This window comes from Sinohyriopsis cumingii, chromosome 7 (genome assembly GCF_028554795.1).
Source record: "Sinohyriopsis cumingii isolate HCF-2022 chromosome 7, ASM2855479v2, whole genome shotgun sequence".
NCBI lineage: Eukaryota > Metazoa > Mollusca > Bivalvia > Unionida > Unionidae > Sinohyriopsis > Sinohyriopsis cumingii.
In genome coordinates, this window is record NC_142967.1 from 107141810 (window position 1) to 107168881 (window position 27072).

A 27072-nucleotide genomic window follows, 5' to 3' on the forward strand; every position below is an offset into this window, starting at 1 on the left:
TCAAAGAAGCGCTTTTCTCACACTCAGAACATATCACGAATGTGGTTTTGTATTTATTATATAGCCATCATGTACGCTTTATAAATATATTTAGCTTTACTGTATGAACGCAATTAAAATCGAATTGGGATTTATACAAGTTCCATTCTTGGCATCTACAAATATCTACGCGCTGACGTCAAAGAAGAAACCTACGTAGTTATATTCTGGGTGTGTGATACGGAAATACGGATTGAACAGCTTTATCCAGCGCCAGATCAAGAATGCATAATAAAATGGTGTATTTAATAAAGAACGGTTATAGCCTTTACAGCATATATTGTTTGAAGTTTAACCCATATCTACATACACTAACGGAGAGAGAGAGAGAGAGAGAGATGGGGGGGGGGGGGAGCGAGCGAGAGAGAGAGAGAGAGAGAGAGAGAGAGAGAGAGAGAGAGAATGTTGATGAGAAAAACTGCTGACATGCACATATATGTAGACAGATAAATGGAGAGGTCACAAATAGATTCTCTATCTCTCTCTCTCTCGTTCGATCAAGAGAGAGAGAGAGAGATTAAATTAGGTCAGGTTAACTGTTATTAAATAACAAACCTACTATATAAGATAATAATTTCAGAAGTTCACAGAATACACACATATGAGAAAATAATGAGCTATCAAATTAGCAGGACTTTGGTATATCCTAATGAATAAAAAAGAACGCAAACAGGTCGCAGGTTTGTTTATCTGAAAATCATATGAGTTTTCTTAATGACAGATTAAAACCATTGTGAAAGTCGTCATGTTTCTCCATGATGTCCAAATGTTTTCATCAAAGTCATTTGTAACATTTTAAAGTTACTCTAATGATTATGACAAATATTTCCAATTCGCTGAGCACGCAACCAAATTAGGAAGTGACGCAAACCGACATAAAATTGACATGGTATGCAGTGACATTTCTAAAATTGCATTAATTTGCATGTGAAGATCAAAACACACCACAGCCAGAGAAACATCAACAATATATGCCTCTGACAGAGCTAAGACTACGTACAGAAGATAACGAAAACGATTTAATGAAGCACTTAACTAAAGCCACACCTGGCTGTAATTCTTGACTGTCATACATGGGACTAAAACAAATGTGTGTGTGTGTGTGTGTGTGTGTGTGTGATATGGATTTTTAACGTAGCTTTTTCAGTCATATCGCTACGATGTCTGCAGTGTGGCAGTTTATCGTGATGTCTAGCACTGGGGTATCATGCCGCAAACATGTAGCATGATGTCCCACCCAGTCACATTATCCTAACACCAGGCCAACCAGTCCTAATACTAACCTCTTAATGCTGAGCGCCTAGCGCGGCAGATGTTTGTACCAGTTTTTTTTTATAAGTGTTTGATATGACTCAGCCGGAGTTCGAACCCACGAACTCTCGCATCCGAGGCGGACGCTCTAACCACTAGGCCACCGGAGCGGTCTAAAATAAGTACAAAAAAAATCCAACTCTTCTCCAGCATAGTACGTTGAACTACCAAACGTTTAGACCCAGATCAGCCATGGCATAATGACACTGCAAATCTGTGTCTACGCTTTTTGTATTTGGGTGCGCGTTATTCACGTTAAATAAAATTCATATCTGAATAATAATGCAAATTTTCAGTGCAGAATAGCAAAATACATTCAGCCACACAGGTTTAACCACGAGTGTGTGATTTTACATTCGAAAGTTTGACTAGATAAATGTAATTTTTTTTTTTTAAATTATAGAACTATTTATAGAATGACATTTAGATTGGGTCTTATGGTAACCCCACATTTAAAACATTTCATATATCGTGTAAGTTCTATGCACCAAAGCACGTGGTTATTCGTGAAATGAGTCATTCCAAATGTGAACTCACTTTCGAAATAGTGTTAAACATGCGTATTCGTTTATCTAAATAACAATTAATGGATCTTACAGATTACGAACATGCTAAATGTTTAGGAAAAATATGCAATAACCATGAAGGACTCTTGCCGCGAGCATGAAACAGGCTATAAAATCCGGATAACTCTCCCACTGTATCAAGCATGACATGGAATGAAATATTCAAGGTTATTATAAAATAGCTTCGTGTTCCATACAAAGATTTAAAAACAAAATTAATTGCTTGGCCTGAATTTTCTTTAAAGAGAAAATAGGCTTTGTTCTCTTATTTCTGTATTCTGATGAAGAATAATAAATGCAGCAAAAAGCAGACAAAAATAACAATGAAAAACAAAAAATACGTAGACTTGGAGAAAATATAAAGGGTCAATTGTACCTTGTCTTAAATTTTCCGAAATCGTGACATATTCCTTGGTGAAAATATAAAGCGAGTTACACGATTCCTTCTCATCAAGAAAACATTGCGTGTCATTATATACTTAGGTATCTGTCAACTTGTGTATTCTACAAAATTGAAACCTGGAATAACTGCGCCATCATGAAATATCTTTTACGATAATCAGAACTCCTTCAGACTTTGAATTGTGTTGAATTCGTGCATAGAAAAGTCTTCAAAACCAGAAACCTGGACGCTCTACCTATTTGCGAATTATGAAGTTATGAAATGTGTGCAAATTTGTTCTTGCTATACAATTTTGTAAAAAAATTCCCCACCCTCAAGAGAGCCGTTCATCTTATAAATTGAAATTAAAATGCTCCAACAATCCTGTAAATCATTTAATTCGCTTACCTTTGGTTATTGTACACAAGATCTCTTCCGTATGGAGCATAGTCCCAATCTGTCTCAACGGCCGCTAAGAAAATCTGTCGAACTTTTCCAGAAACGGAGTCAACACTAAAGCAAGAGAATACTAACAGCAAAATAAACAGTGGTGTATCCATCTTCTCACAAGAGGTTGAAAGCTCGGAAAAGAATCCACGGCGTTCCAGCAGACACGCTACTCAGAAAGGAGTTGTGTCTCCAACTGTTGACTGACAGACAACTGCAAATTATGAAAGGGAAGATATGTGACAGACAAATGATCGCCATTTGTCACGCTTGAATAGCCTTGGTCTGTGAATCTACCGTCGCAGATATCTAAAGAACAGCTCGACTCTTCTCGATACGTTTCCTCATAGATTAACATATGATGTACGGTGACTGTTGCACACAAATACCTAACATCTTCACTCATGTTCTGTGGGACTCGTGGAACAATAAAAAACAAAACAAATATTGAATATTATGGTTGATTCGAAACTAGTTAGGAAGAAACATGTTTTTTTAATTGCAAAACTCGGGAAATGCATTATTTTAGACTTTTATTGGAATATAAATACTTATTTGTACAAAAGATGGATATAACCTTTCATCGGAGAACAAAGACATTTGAAAGTTATAACCAGTAAAAGTTATTACATTTAAGAACAATAAGCGACTTGCCCTGTAAATCACTTACCGAGAGGACAAATGTCTTCAGAAATGTGTGTGTGTGTGTGTGTGTGTGTGATTTGGATTTTTAACGTAGCTTTTAAACAAATCAGCCGTATCACTACGATATATGCAACATAGCAGTTTATAGTGGTGTCTAGCACTGGGATATCATGCCGCAGACATGTAGCATCATGTCCCACCCAATCACATTATCCTGACTCCAGGCCGACCAGTCCTAACACTAACCTCTTAATGTTGAGCGCCAAGCGAGGCAGCTGCAAATACCATTTTATAAGTCTTTGGTATGACTCGGCCGGGTTCGAACCCGCTACATCCCGCATCCAAGGCGGACGCTCTAACCACTTAGGCCACCGGAGAGGTCCAAGCCTCAGAAATGGGTTCAATCAAACTCCTTTGGGCATGAAATAAATACAAACAAATCAAAGAGTGCTCTGATCACTTACATGAATGGTGTAATTATTTTTTCCCCTCCCCACCTCTACCCCAGATTATAACACGGGGGAATATAGCCATTGCTGTGTCCGTTTGTCTGTCCATAAGTATTTTCGTTTCCGATGCGCAGATGGCAAAAGGTTCAAAATATTTCATCCAAACTTAGTACACATGTCAAAAAAATTACGTAGAGGTGTCAGTTAATAGTTTAATATTCATTCAATATCTGTGATGTTACCATGGAAACATAGTGCAGCGTGAGTAGCATATAAACTGACATTGCTAGACGATAGCATACTAATATAAGTAGTAAAGAAATTAAGAACAGTGGGCCACAGCGTGCTTACAATAAGCGGGAAATACTGAGTAAGTGTGGATGTCATATCCATCTCAAGATAACCATTGTTATCTAAGATACTATATATTCCATAGCTTTCACAATTTCGTAATATGCATCTGAAGAAATGCATTTTAATTGATTGTTGCACGATAATGTTCACATGAAAGAACGAAGACTAGCAACAATTCAAACATGTTGTACATGAAAGTATTGTGAAAATTAAGCATAATGCAGGGATCATTCTTAATAACACAATATTGGTCCATTCAATAAGAAAAGATAGTATTTATTTTGACAGTTTGATAAATCATGCCGTGCAAATCGGATCTAAGTGCCTTTCCCAAGACACAGAGAGGCAGCCGACCCGACTGGCTTCTGGATTACGATTCCGTCGTTCCACCATCTGAGATAACACCGTTCGGCTTAGGAAGGTTGAGAACAAAAACGTTACTCGTGGATATTTTGTAAAAGCATTTTTACCTCAACGGCATTAAAACTGAAAACAAAACAAAACAAAATAGTTTTTTTTTTTTTTTTTTTTTAAAAAAAAAGGCATCGAGATATTGGTGACCATATGTAGGGGGTGGGGTGGGGGAATGAAAATTATAATGCTTTTGTGCCCCTCCTATGGGTTCCATGGAAGGAATACAAAAGTCAAATCATAAAAATTGCAACTACAGATGAATTTTTAATATTTGTGACCAAACTTTATGCATGCATTCTTAAATGTAGGACTACTAATATACGTAACAGGCTATGAACTGCGACCCCTGTCCCACGGTCCAGAGGGGCCATATTCAGCCTATAAATAGATTCAGTGTTGCCCCTGTGATGGCAATATGTAAGAAGGCGGGGTGGAGGTGTGGGTGGGTGGTGGAGAGGTTGTTATTGGTCCTCTACGCATGGCTGTGAAAGGGAAGAGGGTAGTGGTCAACAAAAAAATTAAAATTTGTTCTGACCGAACTTCATATCCGTAGCCATAAAAAGGAAAAGCAAAAGACGCAAAGTATATTTTATTGTTTTATAATTATGACCTCTGGATCACTGTCGGGGGTGGATGGTGGTGTCGGGAATCATATGCGGTGAAAAGCTTGGGGATTTAAGCAGTAGAGTGGATGAAAAACACAGGAAAATGAAATTGGACATTCTCTCTCTTGATTGATTGATTGAGAGAAACTATACTTTAATACCGCTTCGTGTATTTCATTATGTATCATTTGCTCCAGCTAATTCGTATGTGTAACATCTTGCAGAGAAAGTATCAAATTTCTTATAGGGATTCTTTGCCTCATTTTGCAATTTTGTAACGGTACCATAATCGAGGTCAAGAAATTCGAGCTCAAAATACCACTTTCACTTGAATTTTTAGTTTCTACTAATGATACCTTCACTAAGAAAGCGTCATTTTGCAAATGTCTTCCTTGAGTCAATGTATATATGTCGTGAATTTCTACCGCATGCGAGGCGGGTTCGTTTATTTTCTTCTGTAAAATAAATAGAGATCTATAAATATTGGGAATATATTTTTAAGTAAGAGTTGAAGCAGAGTGAAAATATATCTAATCCAGACATTTTACCATCGTTGTAAAATATCAAGTACGGCAAATATATGTTCTCATTACATTGTTCTTGTAACTAAAAATCACAATGACCGCAAATTTAACATAACGGTGAATAAGTTCATGGCTAAATATAGAAGTATATTTCCTTATATGTTTTTAAATGCAATTAATATGTAAAAATGTACATACTTGTCACTTACCAACTAAAATATGGTTCAAATATAGACTCCAGACTTTGACCTTTCACTTCTTGACAGGGTAACCGTTAGAAATGTTATTTATGTGGGTAACGAAATGTGCCAAACTGGCTGTAACATTATTGTTTTGTTTTGTGGGGTTTAAGGTCATTTTTCAGCATGTGGTCAGCTATGCATTGTAGCCATTATATTTTTGGTGGCGGAAGAGCTAGACAAGAACTACCGACCCACAGCAAGCCGTGTCAAGCTTTCTCAAATGAACGTGATGGTCAGAACGCAGCGGACAGAGGTGAGATCGGTAAAGACTAGCGCGTTATAGCACTCGGCCACGCAGGGCCTGGAAATTGGTTGACAAACTATAAGGATATGAATCCTTTGTTTTGAGATTTCACAAAACATATTCGAGCTTTTTTTCACGTTACCTATTAACTGCACGCCAACAAATGATAACATATATAAGCTTTTGAAACGTACGAATATCAAATTTTAATTCAATATCTACTATTACACTTGTAACAAGTACAACTCATATACTCACCTTTTGCAGCTATGGGTGTCATTTTGGAGAATTTGATTACACATACCTTTAAATGGCGTTTATTCACTTTATTTCGCGCCGTGTCCATCAAAATTTCATTGAAGATTAACGTATAAATTCCTCCAAATATACTTAACCGCAAATTCAATGATGTCGTACTTAGACATTTTTAAATCACATTCAAGCAAGCGGCGTGATCCCGTCTACAGAGGAGGCGTTAGGAGTACGCGGGGCCTAGGGCGACCATGACGGCGCGAGGCCAGAGTATCTCGATTGGTTTGCTACTGCAACCACTGATTATGTCTCGACTAGATCAACTTTCGCGATTTGGCACACGAATCTAGTTTTTTGCGTGCATTACGTGCTGCCTGTATCAGCGTTTCCAATTTTCCTGAGAATATAGCTTGACAAACTCATAAGGATGAACTTAGGCCTGAAGCGCGGGAGATTTTGTTATGATAATTAATGTTTAGATCACTCAAAAATCCCGATTGAATAAACTTTGTGATAACTATATTGCGATTAAATTGTAAATTAAAATTAGTTTTTAAATTTATATCAGTACGTGCGCTTATATGACCCGTGTAACTTTTTCTGTGAATAAATTCAATCAACAAAACTGCGGAAAAACATGTTGTAAAGCAAGGTTCGCCACAGAAAGGGGTGGCTCATCTTCTGTCGTAATTATGTGAAAGAGGCAACCCTGTTAAAAGTCCGCGATCATGTACATTTCATTTCTAAACATATGTATGAAGTAAGACGCCTAATAAATAATAATGACATGAAGATACCAGATGTGATCCAGATCCTGTTGTATCTGGACTTTGCTAGCAAGTCAGATCCTAAATTATAATCAAATATCTTGTATGAAAGCTACTATTTTCTTCGTTTTACATCGCGATGTTTAAATGTCTTAGATTTCTTTTGATAAGAGGGACAAATAAAAAGCGTGTAGAAAAAAATTAACAAATTATAGCCTAATATTCACACACCATCCCGCTGTTTGCACCCCCTATCGATTTTAAAAGCAAAAATAAAATAAATGTAAAAATCTAAGTCATTTCATTCAATCTGATTAAAATCAGAGCTTCACTGTCCTACGTGAAGATTTGACAGCGACCGCTTAGGGGTCATATTCTGATGACCTATGTTATTACCATACTCGCTAAGATTATCAGCCAATCAGATGAAGCCTTATATCTTCGCGTTTGGGAGGCTGAGCAGTATAGCTGAAGAGCATCGGTGTGTGTCTATGGATCTGATTCACTTTCACATTTTTGAATGCTTCATTTCCAATGGCTAACTCAAAGGTCACCAGAACATGACCCCTATGCGGTCGCTGTCATATCTTCACACAGGACAGTGGAGATCTGATTTTAATCAGATTGTCATTTCATTTATCAATTTATAACCGGATTTTCGTGTCGACAGGGGGTCTCAAACACTGTCCACTTGTTCACGTTTCGATCAAACGGGAGTTTCTTTAGCAAAACGGTCCCCATATTTGCGTAGGCGAGTCTTCTTTTCAAGCAAAATATGTGATACAGTTCACCGTCTTTAATAATGTCAATATTTCCGTAAATTCTGGAGTTAAATCCCTTAGAGCACACGTATAGAAGAGTTTCTTTTGTTATTTGTTCAATTTATTGGACGCAGACGGCACAGATTTTACTGAAGTGGACTGTCCTAGAAACCAAAAGAGGACTGCAAGCAATCTGTCTGCTTTTTACATCAAGATCTTCCGTTTAATTTCAAAAGCCAATAGTTTGACAGTGTTAGAGACCCCCTATCGACAACCAGGTTATAAATTATAAATTATTGAATGAAATAACTACGTTTTGTGCATTGTTAAAATACCCTTGAAATTTTCGTTTTTTTAAAAAAAATCGGTAGTGGGTTAAAAACAGAGGGCATGCGTATACTATTAATTTCATTATTTTCTGTGCTCATGCAGCATACATCTTGATATACACCAGTTAGTAAAATATGCGAACTTTTATACAGCATGGGTAAGTAATTGTATGCCATTTTGAATAAACTTTCAAATATGGATCACAGCGACTCACCATTTATGCGGCAAACACTTTCATTTCCAGAGGCATTGACGGGAAGGGAGGTAACGTATCGTAATTAGATCTTGGATTCATAGTTTTAATTTTGCTGAATGAACGAATCCTGAAATGTTGACATAAAAACTAGTTGTTGATGCATAGCACAACTGTATTCCAATATGCACGTGCAGTACGACTTTTTAGGTCAGTATAATTAATGGCATAAAATTTACTACTCGGACAGATATGAAAAACGCAGAGACAAAATGAGTCCTTAATATCACCAGTTCTTGGAAGCGTGGGTATGACAAAATTATTATCCATTACAAACAAGCACAGCTTCTTTAATAACATGAAATTACACAGCGTTTGTCTAAATAAAAATATCGCTTACATTATAATAATTGCACCATACATTCAGCATCCACATTTTGGGTTAAAAGAAAAATAGTATATACGTGGTTAGCTCGAAAATACTTCTTTACCCCAGGACAGCTATCGTTCTAATCCAGCGAGATTTGTTTTTAACTGCTTTAAGTTAACTACCCAAACCATCCACCTGAGACACATTGTATCTCGTGCCTAATACTAAATGTTGCTTACTTCCGATCCCGCATCATAACTCATACAGGTCACTAACCTTCATATTAAGTTGTATTTAATATTGCCTCGGGTTGCAGATTCATTAGTTTCTTTTTCATTCTTATAGCAACCGTTTTTTATTGCATGAGAAATATTCGAAAATTCAGGTATATATGGTTACCTCAGTTCAACGTAATTTATCTGGCGAGGTAACTCTATACTGATGTACACTAACATAACTGGCATTCTCTCAGAATAATGAAAATTGGCTAATAATGCAAATTTACCTGTCTGTCTGAGAATTTGTTTCAAAAATTGGTTAGCGCAAAATTTACCTGACTCTTTCTGAGAATTTGTTTCAATCCCTATGTAAATGCTCGAGAAATACCACCCTCTTTTGTAATATACAGTAACCTCAGATAAACCCAATTTATATGTCGTTTATGTATATATTATCTAAATCAAATTAGCATTATCTGAAGATAATTAAAATTGGATGGTAATGCGAGCTTATCTACCTTTCTATCAAAGTTTGCATTACCCTGACAAAATGATAATTATGGCTCATAATATGTAGTTAACTTAGTACAACCTATTTTATATTCCAGACGCCAATATGTTACCTGAAACTTACTTGCATTTCCTAAAGGTAACTGTATATTACGTGATTCTTCTGCGAATTTCTTGGCAGGTATCTATCAATTACCTCGGATAAATTATGTTTCTGGGTTAATTTAAACAAGAGAGAACTTCACAAAATCAGGAAATATATAATTATCCTCAGCTAGATCAAATTTATTACCTGGACGTAATTTGCAATATCTGCAGATAGCTTAATATTACCTGAATTTTGCGGCAGATATCTTCAAATTATCTTAGATAAATTCTGTTTGAGTAGGCAACGCTAATGTAAAAAAAAAATAAACGTAAGCGACTGTACACATAACATCTATGTAGCAAACTGGTGGAATAAGTACTACACATTTAAAGTTTTTATGGACTGAAATCCCTGGAGATGGTAATAATATGATAACTGTAGACTTCACCCAAGTCACTGGCAAATAATTAAATTGATTAAATGCAATATGGTGGTGGGAATTGTGAATTATTTTATTGATTATGATGACAAAGATGAAAGTCTCATTCCTTTTTAAAACGCATCTTGGCCTCTTACTTGTAAAATATTCCTTTTCCAAAGCTTTGACTAAACTCCAAAATTTGAATGGTCTGTGATTTGAAGCCAGCCAGCCAATATCAGAATTCTCAATAAGTCACAGTTCAAGTGTGTGTGTGTCTGTGTGCATGTTTTGGATTTTTAACATAGCTTTAACAATAGTTCAGTCATATCACTACGATGTCTGCAATTTGGCAGTTTCTACTGATGTCTAGCACTGGGGCATCATGCCGCAGACATGTAGCATCATGTCCCACCCAGTCACATTATTCTGACACCAAGCCGACGAGTCCTAACACTTACCTCTTAATGCTGAGCGCCAAGCGAGGCAGCTGCAAGTACCATTTTTACAAGTCTTTGGTATGACTCGGCCAGGGTCTGAACCCGCGACCTTCCGTATCTGAAGCGGACGCTCTAACCACTAACAGTTCAAGTATAAGATTTTTAAACAAATTACGCCAGAATTTACATATACATATATACTACAATTTGCATATACATATATACTAAAATTATACTCATTATTTGAATATCATGGTATAAATTATAAGAAAAGCAAACAAACCTTTTCCAGAATTATATTTTAGCTCAGACACAAAAACAAATTCACTGATAAATTACCTTAACATAACATTTATTATCTTAAGTTGTCATAATAATAAAAAATGATGATAATAAAATGGACACACACACACACACACACACACACACTGTAGAGTGCTTCATGCAACATCAATTATAACAAATTTGAAAAGAATGAAAAATCAGAAAACTAAAGATTCTGACAGCTTATGTTGAGTAACAAACTTAAACTATGACAGCAGCATTTTGCACTTTCAAAATAATTTCCATACATTTACTAAATTCTTTGCTGTCAATTGTTGGATTTAAAACAACAAACAAATTCATGGCTAACAGCAAATGTCTCAGACAACCATGATAATTTGTTCAATGTCTAAGACATGTTTAACATTTGACCAGCAGAACAAAATTTAAAAAACTGAAGGATGGATCTGTGGCATGTGTACTTTCTATGGCATTTTGTTGTAGATAAAATTAAATAGCCAGTGTATTCATGCTCTTTTCTTTTATGCTTCTCCTTGGATAACAAAAAAAGTTAATTATTTGGAACATCTCTTATCTCTTCCTCACTTCTATAGTTCAAAGCTTCTTAATTATACTACTTACTGTATATGCTTGCTTATAAACCATGTCTAACTGCAAACAACATAGACCCGAATTTGTCATCACATAATGCAGAGGAGGGACTATGTTGCTTGTTCTATTGATTATTGCTAAGAAAATGCACCTACCCAGATCAGCCAGTGTATTTAGCTATGTCAAATCTGAGTCTATTCAGTTTGTAGTTGGATTGGGCTTATACATGAGCATATACGGTAGCCTACAAGCACCATATATACCACTCACATGCAAAAACTGAAAGCATTCATGCACATAAATCTACTTCTCAGAGGTCTATATTGCTTCTATGAAATTTGTAAAAGTATCATCTCAGATAATACTTTTTTGGGTATAAATCTCTTAACGGAATCTTCTTTTATGGCAAGTGTATAATAACCAATATGGTGGGCCCCGAGTGTCTGAGTGGTCTAAAGCGTTCACCATTATTGATCACTGCCACCTCACCTCTGTCTGTCTGGGTTCGAGTCTTGGGTTCAACCAAAGTGGGTATGTGAGAAAGCTTGCCAGTAGCTTTTCGGAGGTCAGTGGTTCTTTCCAGGGTTTTCCCGGGCTCTTTCTCCACCATTAATACTGGCTGCCATGTATAGCCTATCTTGTGCTGAAAAGTGGCGTTAAACCCTACAAAAACAACAACCAATATGGTGCTTATGTTCTCAATATAACATTTATGGCAAGTATATAATAACCTATATGGTCTAAATGATATCAATATAACATTTGCTACTGCATATATTTTTATAATTATGATATCCTCCTGTGGACATGGGGATGTTGAGAAGGTCTGATGCATTTCCCTGCATGATGTTAAGTGGCAACTAATGCAGGCAGGTGTTTATGATTTGAATTTTTAACATAGCTTTATCAATTTGAGTCACATCGCTACAATGTCTGCATTGTGGCAGTTCATAGTGATGTCTAGCACTGGGGCCTCATGCTGCAGACATGTGGCACTATGTCCCACCCAATCATGTTATCCTGACACTAGGATGACCAGCCCAAACACACACCTCTTAATGCTGAGCTCAAGCATTAAGAGGTTAGTGCTAGGACTGGTTGCACTAATGTTAGGATAATGTCACTGGGTGGGACATCATGCTACATGTCTGCAGCATGATGCCCCAGCGCTAGACATCACTATAAACTGCCATACTGCAGACATCATAGCGATATGACTGAAAAATTGTTAACGCTACATTAAAAATCAAAGTCACACACACACACACACACACACACACACACACACACACACACACACATTTCAGTGTAAAATATTTAGATAGAAAGAAAAATGAATAATTTTGCCATTCTGACAGATGCTGCACTTTTGTTGTGCATAAAAAATAGTCCCAAACAAAATATATTATACTTTTATGCAAATTATAAATCAAAGAACAAGAATCCATTTGGGTTCACCCCCCTCCATGCGTACGTACTAAAATGGACGGCCCCTAACATGTATCAATTAGGTTTTTCCAGAAGATTGACCCACATCCAGGCATCTGTTTTGCATTGTAGCCAGATTTATTATTGATGTTTTGAGAAAGAATAGTCATTACTTGCCTTAACACTTGAGAAGTTAAAGTGTTTTATGTTGTGACCAGTTTTGGGGCTAATTATTTTGTTTTCTTCAAGTTATTTGGATTAAAAAGATTATTTTTCCCTGGAAGTACTTGTGTTCTAAATTAATTCATAGACAAGGACAGTTATCAAAACTTGCACAGAATTCAAACACTGGAATATTATTTTCTGTGATTCAACAAAGAACTGTTGGCACATCAGTACGATGCTCACCACAGCATGCGTCATTGCCTTCCATTTTGGATTTCATCGGGAATGCAGACTCAGTTTCATTAGGACTTTTTATTACTAGGACTTCTTTTTTTAATTCTTGGATTATTTTTGGATTTAATTTGTAAATCCGTACGTTCTTTTTCTCATTTTTACCTTGTTTTTCTAGGGAAATAAATTATTTGTTAAATTTTACAAAGCTTGTTGTCTTCACCCTTTTCTTGTTACTTTTTGAATGAGCCTAAACACGTAACAAAGGGCTTATTTGGACCAATCAGAAAAACCTGAAGTGATAGCAGCCAGTCAGTCAAGAGAATACTGCACAATAATTTCATGGGCTTATTTGGACCAATCAGAATCAGATAAAGTGATATGTAACATGTTGTGATACCAAAAATATGAGACTGAATAGACTATAGGAAAACTGTACTGTGATAAATACCAATATCAATATTTTAAAGAAGTTAAATATTCATGATTTAATAAGTCATCTTCCCTAATGTGGTTTAGTTTTCTCATCATCTAAAACACCTGACATGGCTTCAAAGTTGAAATCAACTAAAACACCTGACATGGCTTCAAAGTTGAAATCATCTAAAACACCTGACATGGCTTCAAAGTACAGCATCTTGTAAACAAAATCAAAGGTGGAATGTTGAAATCCATTTAAAACAGAGGTCATTCAAAATATCACAAGCTAAAACTGTATATATTCAAGATATCACAAGTAAAATATTGTTGAAGTCTACAATACAGCACCAAAATCAAGAAATGTATTCCACACTGCACCATGCTGTCCAGTAAATATACAAGCTGTGTTATACAAATGAATGGGAGAAAAACATGCATCTTGGTCAAGAATTCCAGCATAAGAAAACATTCCTCTTGGATCCTGTTTCCATCTTGTATGTAGAAATTGTTTTCATGGAAAATTATTGATTGGTAATACATTCCATGAATCAACTTTAAAACCAATTTACTCCTGTATCACATTCTACCACACAGAACACAGAAATTGATCAAAGTCTATTTCTTAATCAGCTCCTTGTATTTTTCATGCAGTCTGTAAGGCAATGTCAACTTCAAATCTATTGTGGGAAGAAAAATGTCATAGTATAGGTTTAATAAAGCCTCCACAGTTTTTTCACTTGGTCCATCCTTCTGTAGGAAATATCTGCCATTCTGGAAAATAAAATAGATCATAATATAAAGCAAAATTGTGCTCGACCCAATCACTTAGTTTAGGATATAATTGTCACACGCACATATAAATATACAAATGTGTGTGTGATTTGGACTTTTAATGTTGCTTTAAAAAAGTTCAGGCATATCACTATAATGTCTGCAGTGTTACATTTTAGAGTGATGTCCAGCACTGGGGCATCATGTCGCTGACATGTTGCATCATGTCCCACAACATCACATTATCCTGACACTGGGCTGACCAATCGTAGAATTAACCACCTAATGCTGAATGCCTAGCGAAGCAGGTGCTGGTAACATTTTTATAAGTCTTTGGTATGACTTGGTCGGGGGTTCAAAGTCGCGACCTCCTGCATCCAAGGTGGGCACTTTAACCACTAGGCCAATCAGAGCGATATATATATATATATATATATATATATATATATATATATATATATATATATATATATATATGATAGTAATATTTGTATTAAATATTAATTATGCCTAATATTATCAAGCTTTCTACTATAGAATCCAGGGATAGCACTTTCCATTCTGTCTGGTGTGTAATTTATAATTCTCTACAATTAATTCTATATATCTTGATTTCTTTCATAGGAATCCGGAATGACTGTGTAGATAGATGAGAATTAATTACTAGATCATCATGCGAGTGTGTCTGCTACACACGAGTGCATATTACACCGACTACCGTATATACTCGCGTATAACCACGTTCGCGTATAAGCCGACCCCCAAACTGAACAGGTATAAACACTAAAAAGTGCATGATCTGCGTATAAGCCGATTTACAACTCCAAGGCATCTCAACATGCACGAGGTAAGTCCTAAATGCATTTATTTAGGCAAACTGTTATTTAACAAAATTACATGTATACTTATCTCGAGGTTGGTGTGCAGGATTATTAAAAATAAATGGTATAAACTTGTTTGAAAAGTAATTTAATTTTCTTTTTTCTTATTGTTTCTGCCTAATTTAGATAAGTGTATAATTTGATCGAACGATGACAAGAATTTAGCAATCGCGAGTTCCTGCAGCACTACCTATCCGTTTTTACTCGATTATTGTTTGTTTATGCATTATTGCATTGGACATTTTATACCAGTGCACCTGTAATTACGTGTTTACTTTGCTTTGAAATTGTAAATACCTAAACTTAATAAAATGTAATCCCAGTAGGCCAACACAACGAACAAACAATACGGTTCCATTCAACGCTCGCAATTAGGCTACTGAACGCATTTACATAATGTCGCCACCGCATGTACATGTAGGTTTGATTACGCGCTGAATTAAGTACATCCCTTGGAGATGAATCATGGGCACCATTGCGCTAAACGTTAATGATATCTCCAAAATACAATAGGTGGCGCTATACAGTTTCGCATTTTGCATAAGGGTTAGGATTTTAAAGAAAAAGAATGTCCCCGGCTTTCCTCACTGGTTATACTGGCTATTTGAAAAAGACCTTGTATATCTTAGGTCTAATGCAAAGAACCTTTAATTCCCTTTATTTTGGTGTATGATTGATGGGTGTACTATGGGTTATAGAGTATACAGCTTGGCCTTACTTCAAATGTGCACCTTTCAAAAAAGTGCTAGCTCTACTTGGTCATTTTCACTTCCTGAACTTCAGAGGTCAATTGTATAAAAAACAGCCGATAACTTTTTTTACATTTTACGTATTTGGTAATTCATTCATTGCACTTTCAGAAGCTGGTATTGTCTAGTCTGGCAAAATTCATTTTCCCTATTTTAATAGCTGCTATGTATAGTGTACTTTAGACTAATTCAGACTGATTTTTTAACACAAGGGAGCAGTCATTTTAGTTAGCAGTGTGCTTAAATCATGTAAAATTTCCAAAAGTACAATATCCAAAAGAAATATCATCCACATTACATTAATGTAGCATAGAGGTATGCAAACATTCTCTCCACTGTGCATGTTTTAAATGCGAACTACTTCACCTTACATATGTCACCCTCTCAAAAGTACATATTATCTGGTGAGCGCCACCATAATAAAGTTTTGGAAATAATGCTTCAAAAATTATGCTAATACTGTAAAACCTGAGTTGTAGTTTACTTTGATGTAAGCGACCTTACACCATACCTGTCAACTTTCATGCCGGGAGGAAAACAATCCTCCCTATTTTTGGTGTCGCACCACGTCTACCTCCCGTTTTTTAATATCTTCCGATTTTTTGCAGAGAACCACTCATTATTACATTATGTCTTCGATTTTCATTTCTTCTATACAAGAAAAGTCCTACATGTTCTGTTGTATCACCTGTGAATTATTGTTGTGACGAAATAATTATTTTAGTATAAAGAATTCGCTTCTTCACTATATAGAAGGTGAAGCTTAAACATTATTCACGTAAATTAATGATATTTTACCTCTACAATAATAAAAAAATAAACCAGAACAAAAATTAACCACAACAATAAAATCGTCCACAATAAATTGCAATCCCAAGAATGAACACTATGAATGCTGTAACTATATGCTATAGCATTCCCACGAAAAGAAACTTACACAAGCGAACACCTGACATTTTTGTACTGTATTACGATGTTAAACTGGTATAGTTACCGGTCAAAAGTCCCTCTTATCACAAGCCAGTCAGGGTTTTAATGATTAACTGGCCTGTAATGCTGTCGCAAAACGAAAGACAAATTCGGCGACTATCAACATAGGAGACGTCGAAACACTGTGTGGAAAATTATATTTTTTCAGCTAAAACACAAAACTAAAATTGAAAGATGTTGATGTTAGTTGATCTCTATCAGAATTTCAGCCTGTAGTATTACCAATCTTCGTGAACATGTAAATTATGATGGTTATGTCACGTGTACAAATAAACGTGCGTACCGTTTTAAAAATATTACCTCAATTTGTAGGATCGCTTATATCATTGAAAAAGACCAACTCGTGAGCGCGTGATTCAACGTAAATGAAACAGCTATTAAGGACTAGCTGAAATGTTATCTGGAGAATGCAATTTGGTCGAAACAATGAATAAAGCAAAATCTGCATCTATGTTTGGGAATAAGTAAGGATTTAAGTGACGCTAAGCGCGCTTTGCACCGTGTAAGTACTGTACATTATAGTTCAGCATGGTCTCTGGTAAAATCAACCGGCCCGCGAGTTATGAAGTCTGTATTTACCTTTATTTAACTTCGTGTTGGAGAAATCAGAAAATACGCACATGCAAAATAATAACAAAATCAATCATAGTACTTTATAACAGTTTAATAATTGTCGGGTCACCGAAAGTTACTTTGTTTTTACATGTCTATGTCTTAGGACACGGAAAAAAATTATTGTTTCGTGTCCCAAGATTTACAGAAATTACAGTACTCGACAAAAAGACCTAAAAGCTGTCAAGTTTACACATTGGCCGGCGGATAAGACGACCCCGCCCCCTTCTACCAGGCCTTTATTTTTCCTAATTATTCGGCTTGTACTCAAGTATATACGGCAAGCATCATTATTTATTGGTGATGTGTGCTTAGTTATGAGGGAATATGGGCTCATGTGTGCAGGCAAGGTAATAGGTGCCATTTACCCGCAGACCTGGGTTCGAATCTCCGTAGAGTACGATATAATTAATTCTATATACCTTGATTTCCTTCCGGAATGACTGTAGATGAATTCATTACTGGATCATCATGCGAGTGTGTCTGTCACACACGAGTGCATATAACACTGATTAAGTACCATCATTCATTGGTGATGTGTGCTTAGTCATGAGGGAATATGAGCTCATGTGTGCAGACAAGGCGATAGGTATTGTTTACCCGTGGATCTGGGTTTGAATCTCCGTATTGTACGAATTAAAAATTCTCTAACCGGTATGATATTATTATTTGTATTAAATATTAATTCTGCCTACCATTATCAAACATTCTTTTACAGAATCCAATGACATGTCCAGACATGTAAATTATATGGAATTTTGTATTATGCTGATCAAAAGTGTCCCCCCTCCCCCCGATACACAATTTATTCTATCTAAATCTATCAGTTATGGTAAATACACTTATTTTATTTCCTTTCATTAGTATTTTTAGCGAAGATGTCCTACTGTTTTCACAGAATGATCTTTGCTCACTGGGTCTTTGCTAATCGAAATCTATTAAAATTGGTACCTTGTGAAAACAGTTAACTGACAGTATTTGGACAATTGTCCAGGCAAACTTCATGTCTGATGTTCAGTAAAAATAATTTTTCTACTGTGTACAGGATGAAACTTACAGCTTAAAATGCAGGTAAAATATTTTTTTTTCATTGTGATAGTCAGCTTAATTAGACGGAGTGACAAGCTGAAATAAACTAGCTGACACATAATAGAGTTAAAAGGTTGAATTCCTGTAGAAAGAGCCATGTAAAGTTTCGCAAACGTAACTGTTTTTCTGTTTTATTTGTTTTTCTTATCTATGTTTTTTTATTTGCCTTTGAAAAAGACTCTTTAAAGAGTCGAAAGCGCTCATGCTAGCTAGATACTAGTTTCGCACTGTTCGTTGTCAGTTTATTGCATTTATCTTCATCAATCCCTGACAAACGTGATCCCTTGCTGGACCAGTGCACTTGAAAGGATTGCTATTCACCATATGACTTTATTCTTTATATATCTGAAATCTGAACAGCTCTTACTAGACATTTTTTCAGAAAACTTGCAAAATAAATTTTCTTACACTAAAGAGTTTCACCCAACAACAGATTTTATTCCATGGTGCTGTTTTAAAACTTACTTATCAACTGACAATGCTTTGAAAACAATCTACTGGCCACATTCATCAGGAACATCTCCAATACTGAAAACTGACAATGCCAAACTACTGACTGACAAAGAAAATATACTGGTACTTCAAAGATAGGCAAAAGCGAAGAGGCAATTTTATCAACTGCCCCAATTTATCAAAACATTATTTGCTGATCCTCAAGAGATGACTGAAATTATGTCAAAAGGCAAAGCACCTGGAACAGATGCTGAACCAGCAGAAAGGCAATAGACAATCCTGTGACAACCATCATGGCATCTACATGCTGTCAGTAGCTGACAAAATTCTTGCCGGAATTATGCTGAATCGTCTTGTACATAATGCTGATCAAAGGCTGTTCCCAGAGAGTCAGTGTGGCTTCAGGACATGATGACAGACCACATACATGGTGTTTACAGCTCGTCAGGTCCAGACGAAATGCCAGGAACAGGACTTCAACTTATACACAACATTCATTGACCTGACAACAGCCTTTGACACAGACAGCCATGGAAGCTTATGGAAGATCATTGCAAAATCTGGTTGCCCAGAAAAATGTACAGCAATGGTTTGGCAATTCCATGATGGCATGCTCACTGGTATTGTGGACAACAGTCATTTGAACCATTCTCAGTTGTCAATGGAGTCAAGCAAAGTTACGTGTTGGCCCCAACCCTCTTCAGTATGATGTTCTGTGACTATTCTTGAGCTACTATATACTGATGAGTGTTCCCTGATTGCCAAATCTGAGACTGATAAACAACGCAGTATGGACCACTGCTCTTCAGCCTAAGACTATTTCAGTCTCACAATTAGTACCAATAAGATAGAGATGATCCACCAACATGCAGCAAGAAAGCCCTATGTACAGCCTACCATTATAGCAAATGGCCAACCTCTTGAGACAGTGGACAAGTTCATCTTGACAGCACACTGTCATGTGCAGTCCACATTGATGATAAAACCAGTGCCAGGATTACTAAAGCAAGCATGTCTTTTAGCAGACTATGTGTAAATGTGGGGGAGCACAGTCTAAGGCATCAGTCAACAAACAAAACTTAAAGTCAACAAAGACATTGTGTTACTGACCCAGCTGTATGCTTGTTAAACTTGGATGGTGTACAGACACCTTGCCAATAAGCTGAACCATTTTCACATGGGCTGCCTGAGGAAACTAATGAGTATAAGAAGGCAGGACAGGGTTCTAGACAATGAGGTTGTCACATGAGCAGGCATTCCAAGCATCCACACTCTACTGATGTAATCACAGTTTAGATGGGTGGGTCATATCGCCAGGATGTTGATTACCAAAGACCTTCTTTGGAAAACTAAAGGAGGGAAAGCAATCTCAAAGTGCTCTGAAGAAATACTTCAAAGATTCCTTCAAGTCATCTTTGAAACACTCTAACATTGACGACTGGAAAAATCTCACACAGAATCACTCCACCTGGCAGGGTCTCACTGATACTGGAGCTACAGATTTTGAATGGAGAACTGCAGAGGTAGTGCAGAAATGTAAACAGCATAAATTTCAGAAAACAACATCCTCTATTGATCAGGCAAACACAAGCGAATCTCTTGTCAAGTGTACCACAGACAGTTCAGGCAAACACAAGCAAAATCTCCTGTCAAGTGTGCCACAGACAGTTCAGGCAAACACAAGCAGAATCTTTTGTCAAGTGTGCTGCAGACAGTTCAGGCAAACACAAGCAGAATCTCTTGTCAAGTGTACAACAGACAGTTCAGGCAAACACAAGCAAAATCTCCTGTCAAGTGTGCCACAGACAGTTCAGGCAAACACAAGCAGAATCTTTTGTCAAGTGTGCTGCAGACAGTTCAGGCAAACACAAGCAGAATCTCTTGTCAAGTGTGCCACAGACAGTTCAGGCAAACACAAGCAGAATCTCTTGTCAAGTGTGCCGCAGACAGTTCAGGCAAACACAAGCAGAATCTCTTGTCAAGTGTGCCATAGACAGTTCAGGCAAGCACAAGCAGAATCTCTTGTCAAGTGTGCCACAGACAGTTTAGGCAAACACAAGCAGAATCTCTTGTCACGTGTGCCACAGACAGTTCAGGCAAGCACAAGCAGAATCTCTTGTCAAGCGTGCCACAGACAGTTCAGGCAAACACAAGCAGAATCTCTTGTCAAGTGTGCCACAGGCAGTTCAGAGCAAATAATGGCCTGATGTGCCACTCACAGAAACTAAACAAGTCAGTGATGTCATGGTCATTTTTGAACTTGAAAGACAAACAAAAATAACAGCTGACAACAAGCAGACTTACTACTGTGAAAATACATAAACATAATCAACAAGTATTTCTGGTAAAGTTCAATGGTGAAGTTTTATTTCATGAAGTTGCCAAATAAGTTTTGGAATACCATAATAAAACTTAGTTGTTGTTAATACATAATTTTCTTAATCAGACCAAGGCTTCACATATTTTACTCTAAAGATATTATAAGGTGATATATTATATTATATTATATAGCTAAACTAGAGCTCTTCAGTGACATATACTGGATGTCTGAGCAGCAATAATTCCATTTAGGACCAACAAGACATCAAAAGAACTCATAATGTAAAACCCCAACGCTGATATGACCATCCATTCAGAAGGAGTAGTGATAACAAATTGATAACAAACGTTTCCATATTCAATGTGTGAGCAGTACCCTTTTCACTTAGGACCAACTAGACATCATAAGAAGTCTTTTGGTGAAAATCCCACGGCAATATTACATTTCAATCAGATGTAGTAGTGATAACACAATTTTCAAGATGGCCATATTCAAGATTAAATAAGCATTATTTTCATCTAGGACCAATAAGACATCATAAGAAGTCTTCTGGTGAAAATTTCATGTAATTATACTCTCAATTCAGGAAGGGTAGCAACAAGATGATTTTCAAGATGGCCACTGTGGCAAACATAAAGGATAGCAGATTGGCACCAACAAGACACCATATGCACACACGTAAGGATATGACTAACTATTTTGAAACAGCAGCAATAAGTTTTCTGGTGAAAATTTCATGTAATTATGACTTTCCATTCAGGAAGAGCAGTAACATTAAATGTTTACAATGGACACTGTGGCAACCATATTGGATGACAGATTAGCACCAGTTTAACTTAGTACTGACTAGACATTCAAAGAAATATTTTTTTTTAATTAAACCCTTCCACTCAGAACAGGTAGACATAATAAATTTAAGATATCACTGGCAGAAATGTTGGAAATCTTGCTCAGTGCCATTTTCATTTCAGACCAGCTAGACATCATAGAAAGTCTTCTGGTGAAAATATCCACTAAATATGATTTCCTTCAGGAGGAGTACTGATAACAACATTTTCAAGATGGCTGCCAGACTGGCACCATTTTTGATGGTCTATGTGTTGATGACCAGCAGAGCTAAAAGCAAATGGGACTGGTGAAACATCTACAGTACTGGGAAATCATTTAATTATATGTTGTTTTTTCCCACAACTCCAGCAGTTAAGCTTTCATGCCTCTTTTGTCCTGTGCTTTGTGGTTAGAGTGCTTTAAACAATTAGGAAAACAAAATGACCAAACAAACTTACTCAGCAACACCTTTATTGATGGTCTCACCTAGAAACAATGCATAATCTAGACCTATTCACCTCAGAATTAAGCTTAGTCTGTGACACCTTTATTGGTGGTCTCACCTAGAAACAATGTATAATCCAGACCTATTCACCTCAGAATTAAGCTTAGTCAGTGACACCTTTATTGATGGTCTCACCTAGAAACAATGTATAATCCAGACCTATTCACCTCAGAATTAAGCTTAGTCTGTGACGCCTTTATTGGTGGTCTCACCTAGAAACAATGTATAATCCAGACCTATTTCACCTCAGAATTAAGCTTAGTCAGTGACACCTTTATTGGTGGTCTCACCTAGAAACAATGCATAATCTAGACCTATTCGCCTCAGAATTAAGCTTAGTTGACAACACCGTCACTGATTTTCCAACAAAGAAACTATCTGAAAGCAGACATAGTGAACTTTTAATTTTACTTTGTTAATGTGAATCTGACTTCTGTATGGCATTTATTTTAAAAATTAATGGAAAAATAGACTGAAGTGAATTTAATTTACTTATCTTTGAGATGTATTATGATAAATGTCTGGTTATGTCTAGACCTATGAATGACATCTGAAAATTACCTCATTAATATGAATTTAACTTAACTACAGTGTCTATCTTACAGTTTGATGGAGAAATAAATCTAAGATAATTTGAATACATATGTTTGAGATATCCTATGGCTGAAATCAAGTTGTTGAGAGTATGTGCAAGTCAAAACCTCTGAACTGCCAGACATGTTTGGCAAATACAGTGATTTCAGGATCCCTGATATGCATGCATGTACGCATTTATGTATAGGCCCTTAATTGCACAGCAGCCAAAACATAGTCTATATTGGTGCTGATTAAACGGTAAGTTCTACAAAGTTAAAAAGAAAGAATTGCAAAAAAACTTAATATTTTTTTTAAAAACAAATATTTAGGACTACAAGATAAAAGTCAAACATAAAGATGTTAAAATTCTGTAAAAGATGTATGAAATATTTGTAAAAAATTGGTTAAATGTAAAAATCCTTTAAAAAATAGTCAAAATGTGTTATGTGAACAGCATTTTCTCAAAAGGTTAAAGATTTTTCTTGTGTTAATCATTATATGATTTCTGAATCAAGCTTATATGAAGGAACCACCATTAAACCATTATAGGCCTCCCTGTTTATCATGAACCACCACTAATCCAATTATAGGCTTACCTGTTTATAATGAACCACCACTATTTAATTATTGGCCTACCTGTTTAAAACAAACCATCTCTAATCCATTTATAGGCCTGTCTGTTTATAATGAACCACCACAAAACCAATTATAGGTCTACCTGTTTATAATGAACCATCACTAAACCCAATTATAGGTCTACCTGTTTATAATGAACCACCACTAAACCAATTATAGACTGACCTGTTTATAATGAACCATCACTAATCCAATTATAGACCTACCTGTTTATAATGAACCACCACACAACCAATTATAGGTCTACCTGTTTATAATGAACCATCACTAAACCCAATTATAGGTCTACCTGTTTATAATGAACCACCACTAAACCAGTTATAGACCTACCTGTTTATAATGAACCACCACTAATCCAATTATAGACCTACCTGTTTATAATGAACCACCACTAAACCAATTATAGGCCTACCCATATATAATGAACCACCACTAAACCAATTATAGACCTACCTGTTTATAATGAACCACCACTAAACCAATTATAGGTCTACCTGTTTATAATGAACCATCACTAAACCCAATTATAGGTCTACCTGTTTATAATGAACCACCACTAAACCCAATTATAGGTCTGCCTCTTTATAATGAACCATCACTAAACCCAATTATAGGTCTACCTGTTTATAATGAACCACCACTAAACCAATTATAGGTTTACCTGTTTATAATGAACCATCACTAAACCCAATAATCCATTTATAATAAACTATGAGACAGTATATGCTTGAAACACAGTTTTAATGAAAATGGCGCAAAGCATAATATAAGGTCATTGTAATGTGCATTGGTACTAAGTGACTTACATTATGGAACTTATGATGTCGTTCAGTCAAATCAGTAACACCACAGATGTGGCAAATTCTATAGTTATCATCAAACTTGTAAATATTATGAGAAAAGTGATTATATATTAATCTGAAATTATTATAAATAGGTTTAAAAATTGTACTTTTAATCCACTTAGGATTATATATGGTCATATGTAAAACCAGTTGCCAAATTTACCTATATATCAGACGGCTAGGTCTATTCTTAGACTGAAAATTTAAGGGTGGGGGGATGGAGAAATATTCAAACTTAAATTGAAAAAAGTGGGAACTTGTCTGAATACAGATAAGATTAAATAAATAAATAATAGTAATGCTTGAAAATATTTGCAAATTTCATGCAATCAGTTGGTATCTTTCATCATGAATGAAAAAAAGTTTACATCTTGCAATGACACATAAGAACAGATCTGGATACAGTACAATTCAAAGATACTTATTTAGTGATTTTTTTATAAAAGTAGAAACCGCCCCAAAAGGACAAGATCTATGAAACTTTCTATGGGAGCAACCTCCCCCAAAGGACAAGATCTATGAAAATTTTCTAGGGTAGAAACCTCCTTGCAAAGGACAAGATCTATGAAAATATTCTATGGTACAAACCTCCCTGCAAAGGACAAAATCTATACAAAATTTCTATGGTAGAAACCTCCCCAAAAGGACAAGATCTATGAAAATTTTCTAGGGTAGAAACCTTGCCTGAAAGGACAAGATCTATGAAAATTTTCTATGGTAGAAACCTCCTCACAAAGGACAAGATCTATGAAAATTTTCTATGGTACAAACCTCCCTGCAAAGGACAAGATCTATGAAAATTTTCAGGGGTATAACCTCCTCCCAAAGGACAAGATCTATGAATATTTTCTATGGTACAAACCTCCCCCAAATGACAAAATCTATGAAACTTTTCTATGGTAGAAACCCCCCTCAAAGGACAAGATCTATAAAGATTTTCTAGAGCAGAAACCTCCCCCAAAGGACAAGATCTATGAAAATTTTCTATGGTACATACCTCCCTGCAAAGGACAAAATCTATGAAATCTTTCTATGGTAGAAACCTCCCCCAAAGAACAAGATCTACAAAAATGTTCTAGAGCAGAAACCTCCCCCAAAGGACAAGATCTATGAAAATTTTCTATGGTAGAAACCTCCTCCCAAAGGGACAAAATCGATGAACATTTTCTATGGCAGAAACCTCCCCCAAAGGACAAGTTCTATGAAAATTTTGTATAGTACAAACCTCATAGAAAAGGACAGGATCAACGAAAATTTTGTATAGTACAAACCTTATAAAAAAATAGGGCATGACCTAAGAAAATTTTTTATAGTACAAACCTCATAGAAAGGACAAGATCTGTGAAAAATGTTTGAAGTACAAACCTCATAGAAAAGGACAAAGCCTATGAATTTTTTTTAGTACAAACTTCATACAAAAAGGACAAGACCTATGAAAATTTTGTAAAGTACAAACCTAAAGACAAGCTCTGTGAACTCCTTTTTCAAATTTCACTTACATATTTAATTCAGTTTAAAGGAAACCTGCCAATAGAGGACAAAATGTTGTGGTCCATTGAGTGTCCTTGATATCTATGCTTTACTGTACATTTTCAATGACCCAAATATAACCAGAAATAACATGAAAATCAAGACACACATACCCATGTTGTAATAAATGTCAGTAATTAGATATCTTTTCTTCATAAGTTAACATACAGGTCTGTCTGCATGTGCGTGATTTGGATTTTTAATGTAGCTTTAACAATTTTCAGTTATATTGCTACGATGTCTGCAGTGTGGCAGTTTATAGTGATGCCTAACACTGGGTCATCATGCCGATGACATGTAGCATGTCTCACCCAGTCACATTATCCTGACACCAGGCCGACCAGTCCTAACAATAGCTTCATAATGCTGAGTGCCAAGCAAGGCAGCTGTTAGTACCATTTTTAAAAGTCTTTGGTATGACTCGGCCAGGGATCAAATCCATGACCTCCCGCATCTAAGGTGGATGCTCTAACCACTAGGCTGCAGGAGTGGTAACATACGGGTCTAACACTAACCATACACATTTTGTACTGTATTCAGTGTACCTTAAAATTCTGACAGTCCACTTAAATGTTTTTGCAATGTGTTGTAAACATAA

The 27072-nt window shown here is 36.1% G+C and overlaps 2 protein-coding genes across 4 annotated transcripts in view; both read right to left on the reverse strand.

Moving 5' to 3' along the window:
• Positions 1–2961, reverse strand: part of LOC149795900 (ferroxidase HEPHL1-like) — a 72437-nt gene extending 69476 nt beyond the window's left edge. Inside the window, exon 1 of the mRNA XM_089965819.1 lies at positions 2707–2961. Coding sequence (XP_089821945.1) covers positions 2707–2858 — 152 coding nt within the window. The 5' untranslated portion in view covers positions 2859–2961. The remainder of the gene's footprint in view (positions 1–2706) is intronic.
• A 7888-nt stretch (positions 2962–10849) lies between these two features.
• Positions 10850–27072, reverse strand: part of LOC149795901 (uncharacterized) — a 75302-nt gene continuing 59079 nt past the window's right edge. For 2 of the 3 annotated variants that reach the window (XR_016422444.1, XR_016422443.1), the window contains exons 13-14: positions 13846–14460; positions 10850–13809 (exon numbers count right to left, since the gene is read on the reverse strand). Coding sequence is in view for 1 of the 3 variants with exons in the window: in XM_089965820.1 (XP_089821946.1) it covers positions 14305–14460 (156 nt within the window). In the remaining 2 variants the exon portion in view is untranslated. Of the gene's footprint in view, positions 14461–27072 lie in introns of all 3 variants that reach the window. The other variant, XM_089965820.1, reaches the window with a different exon arrangement.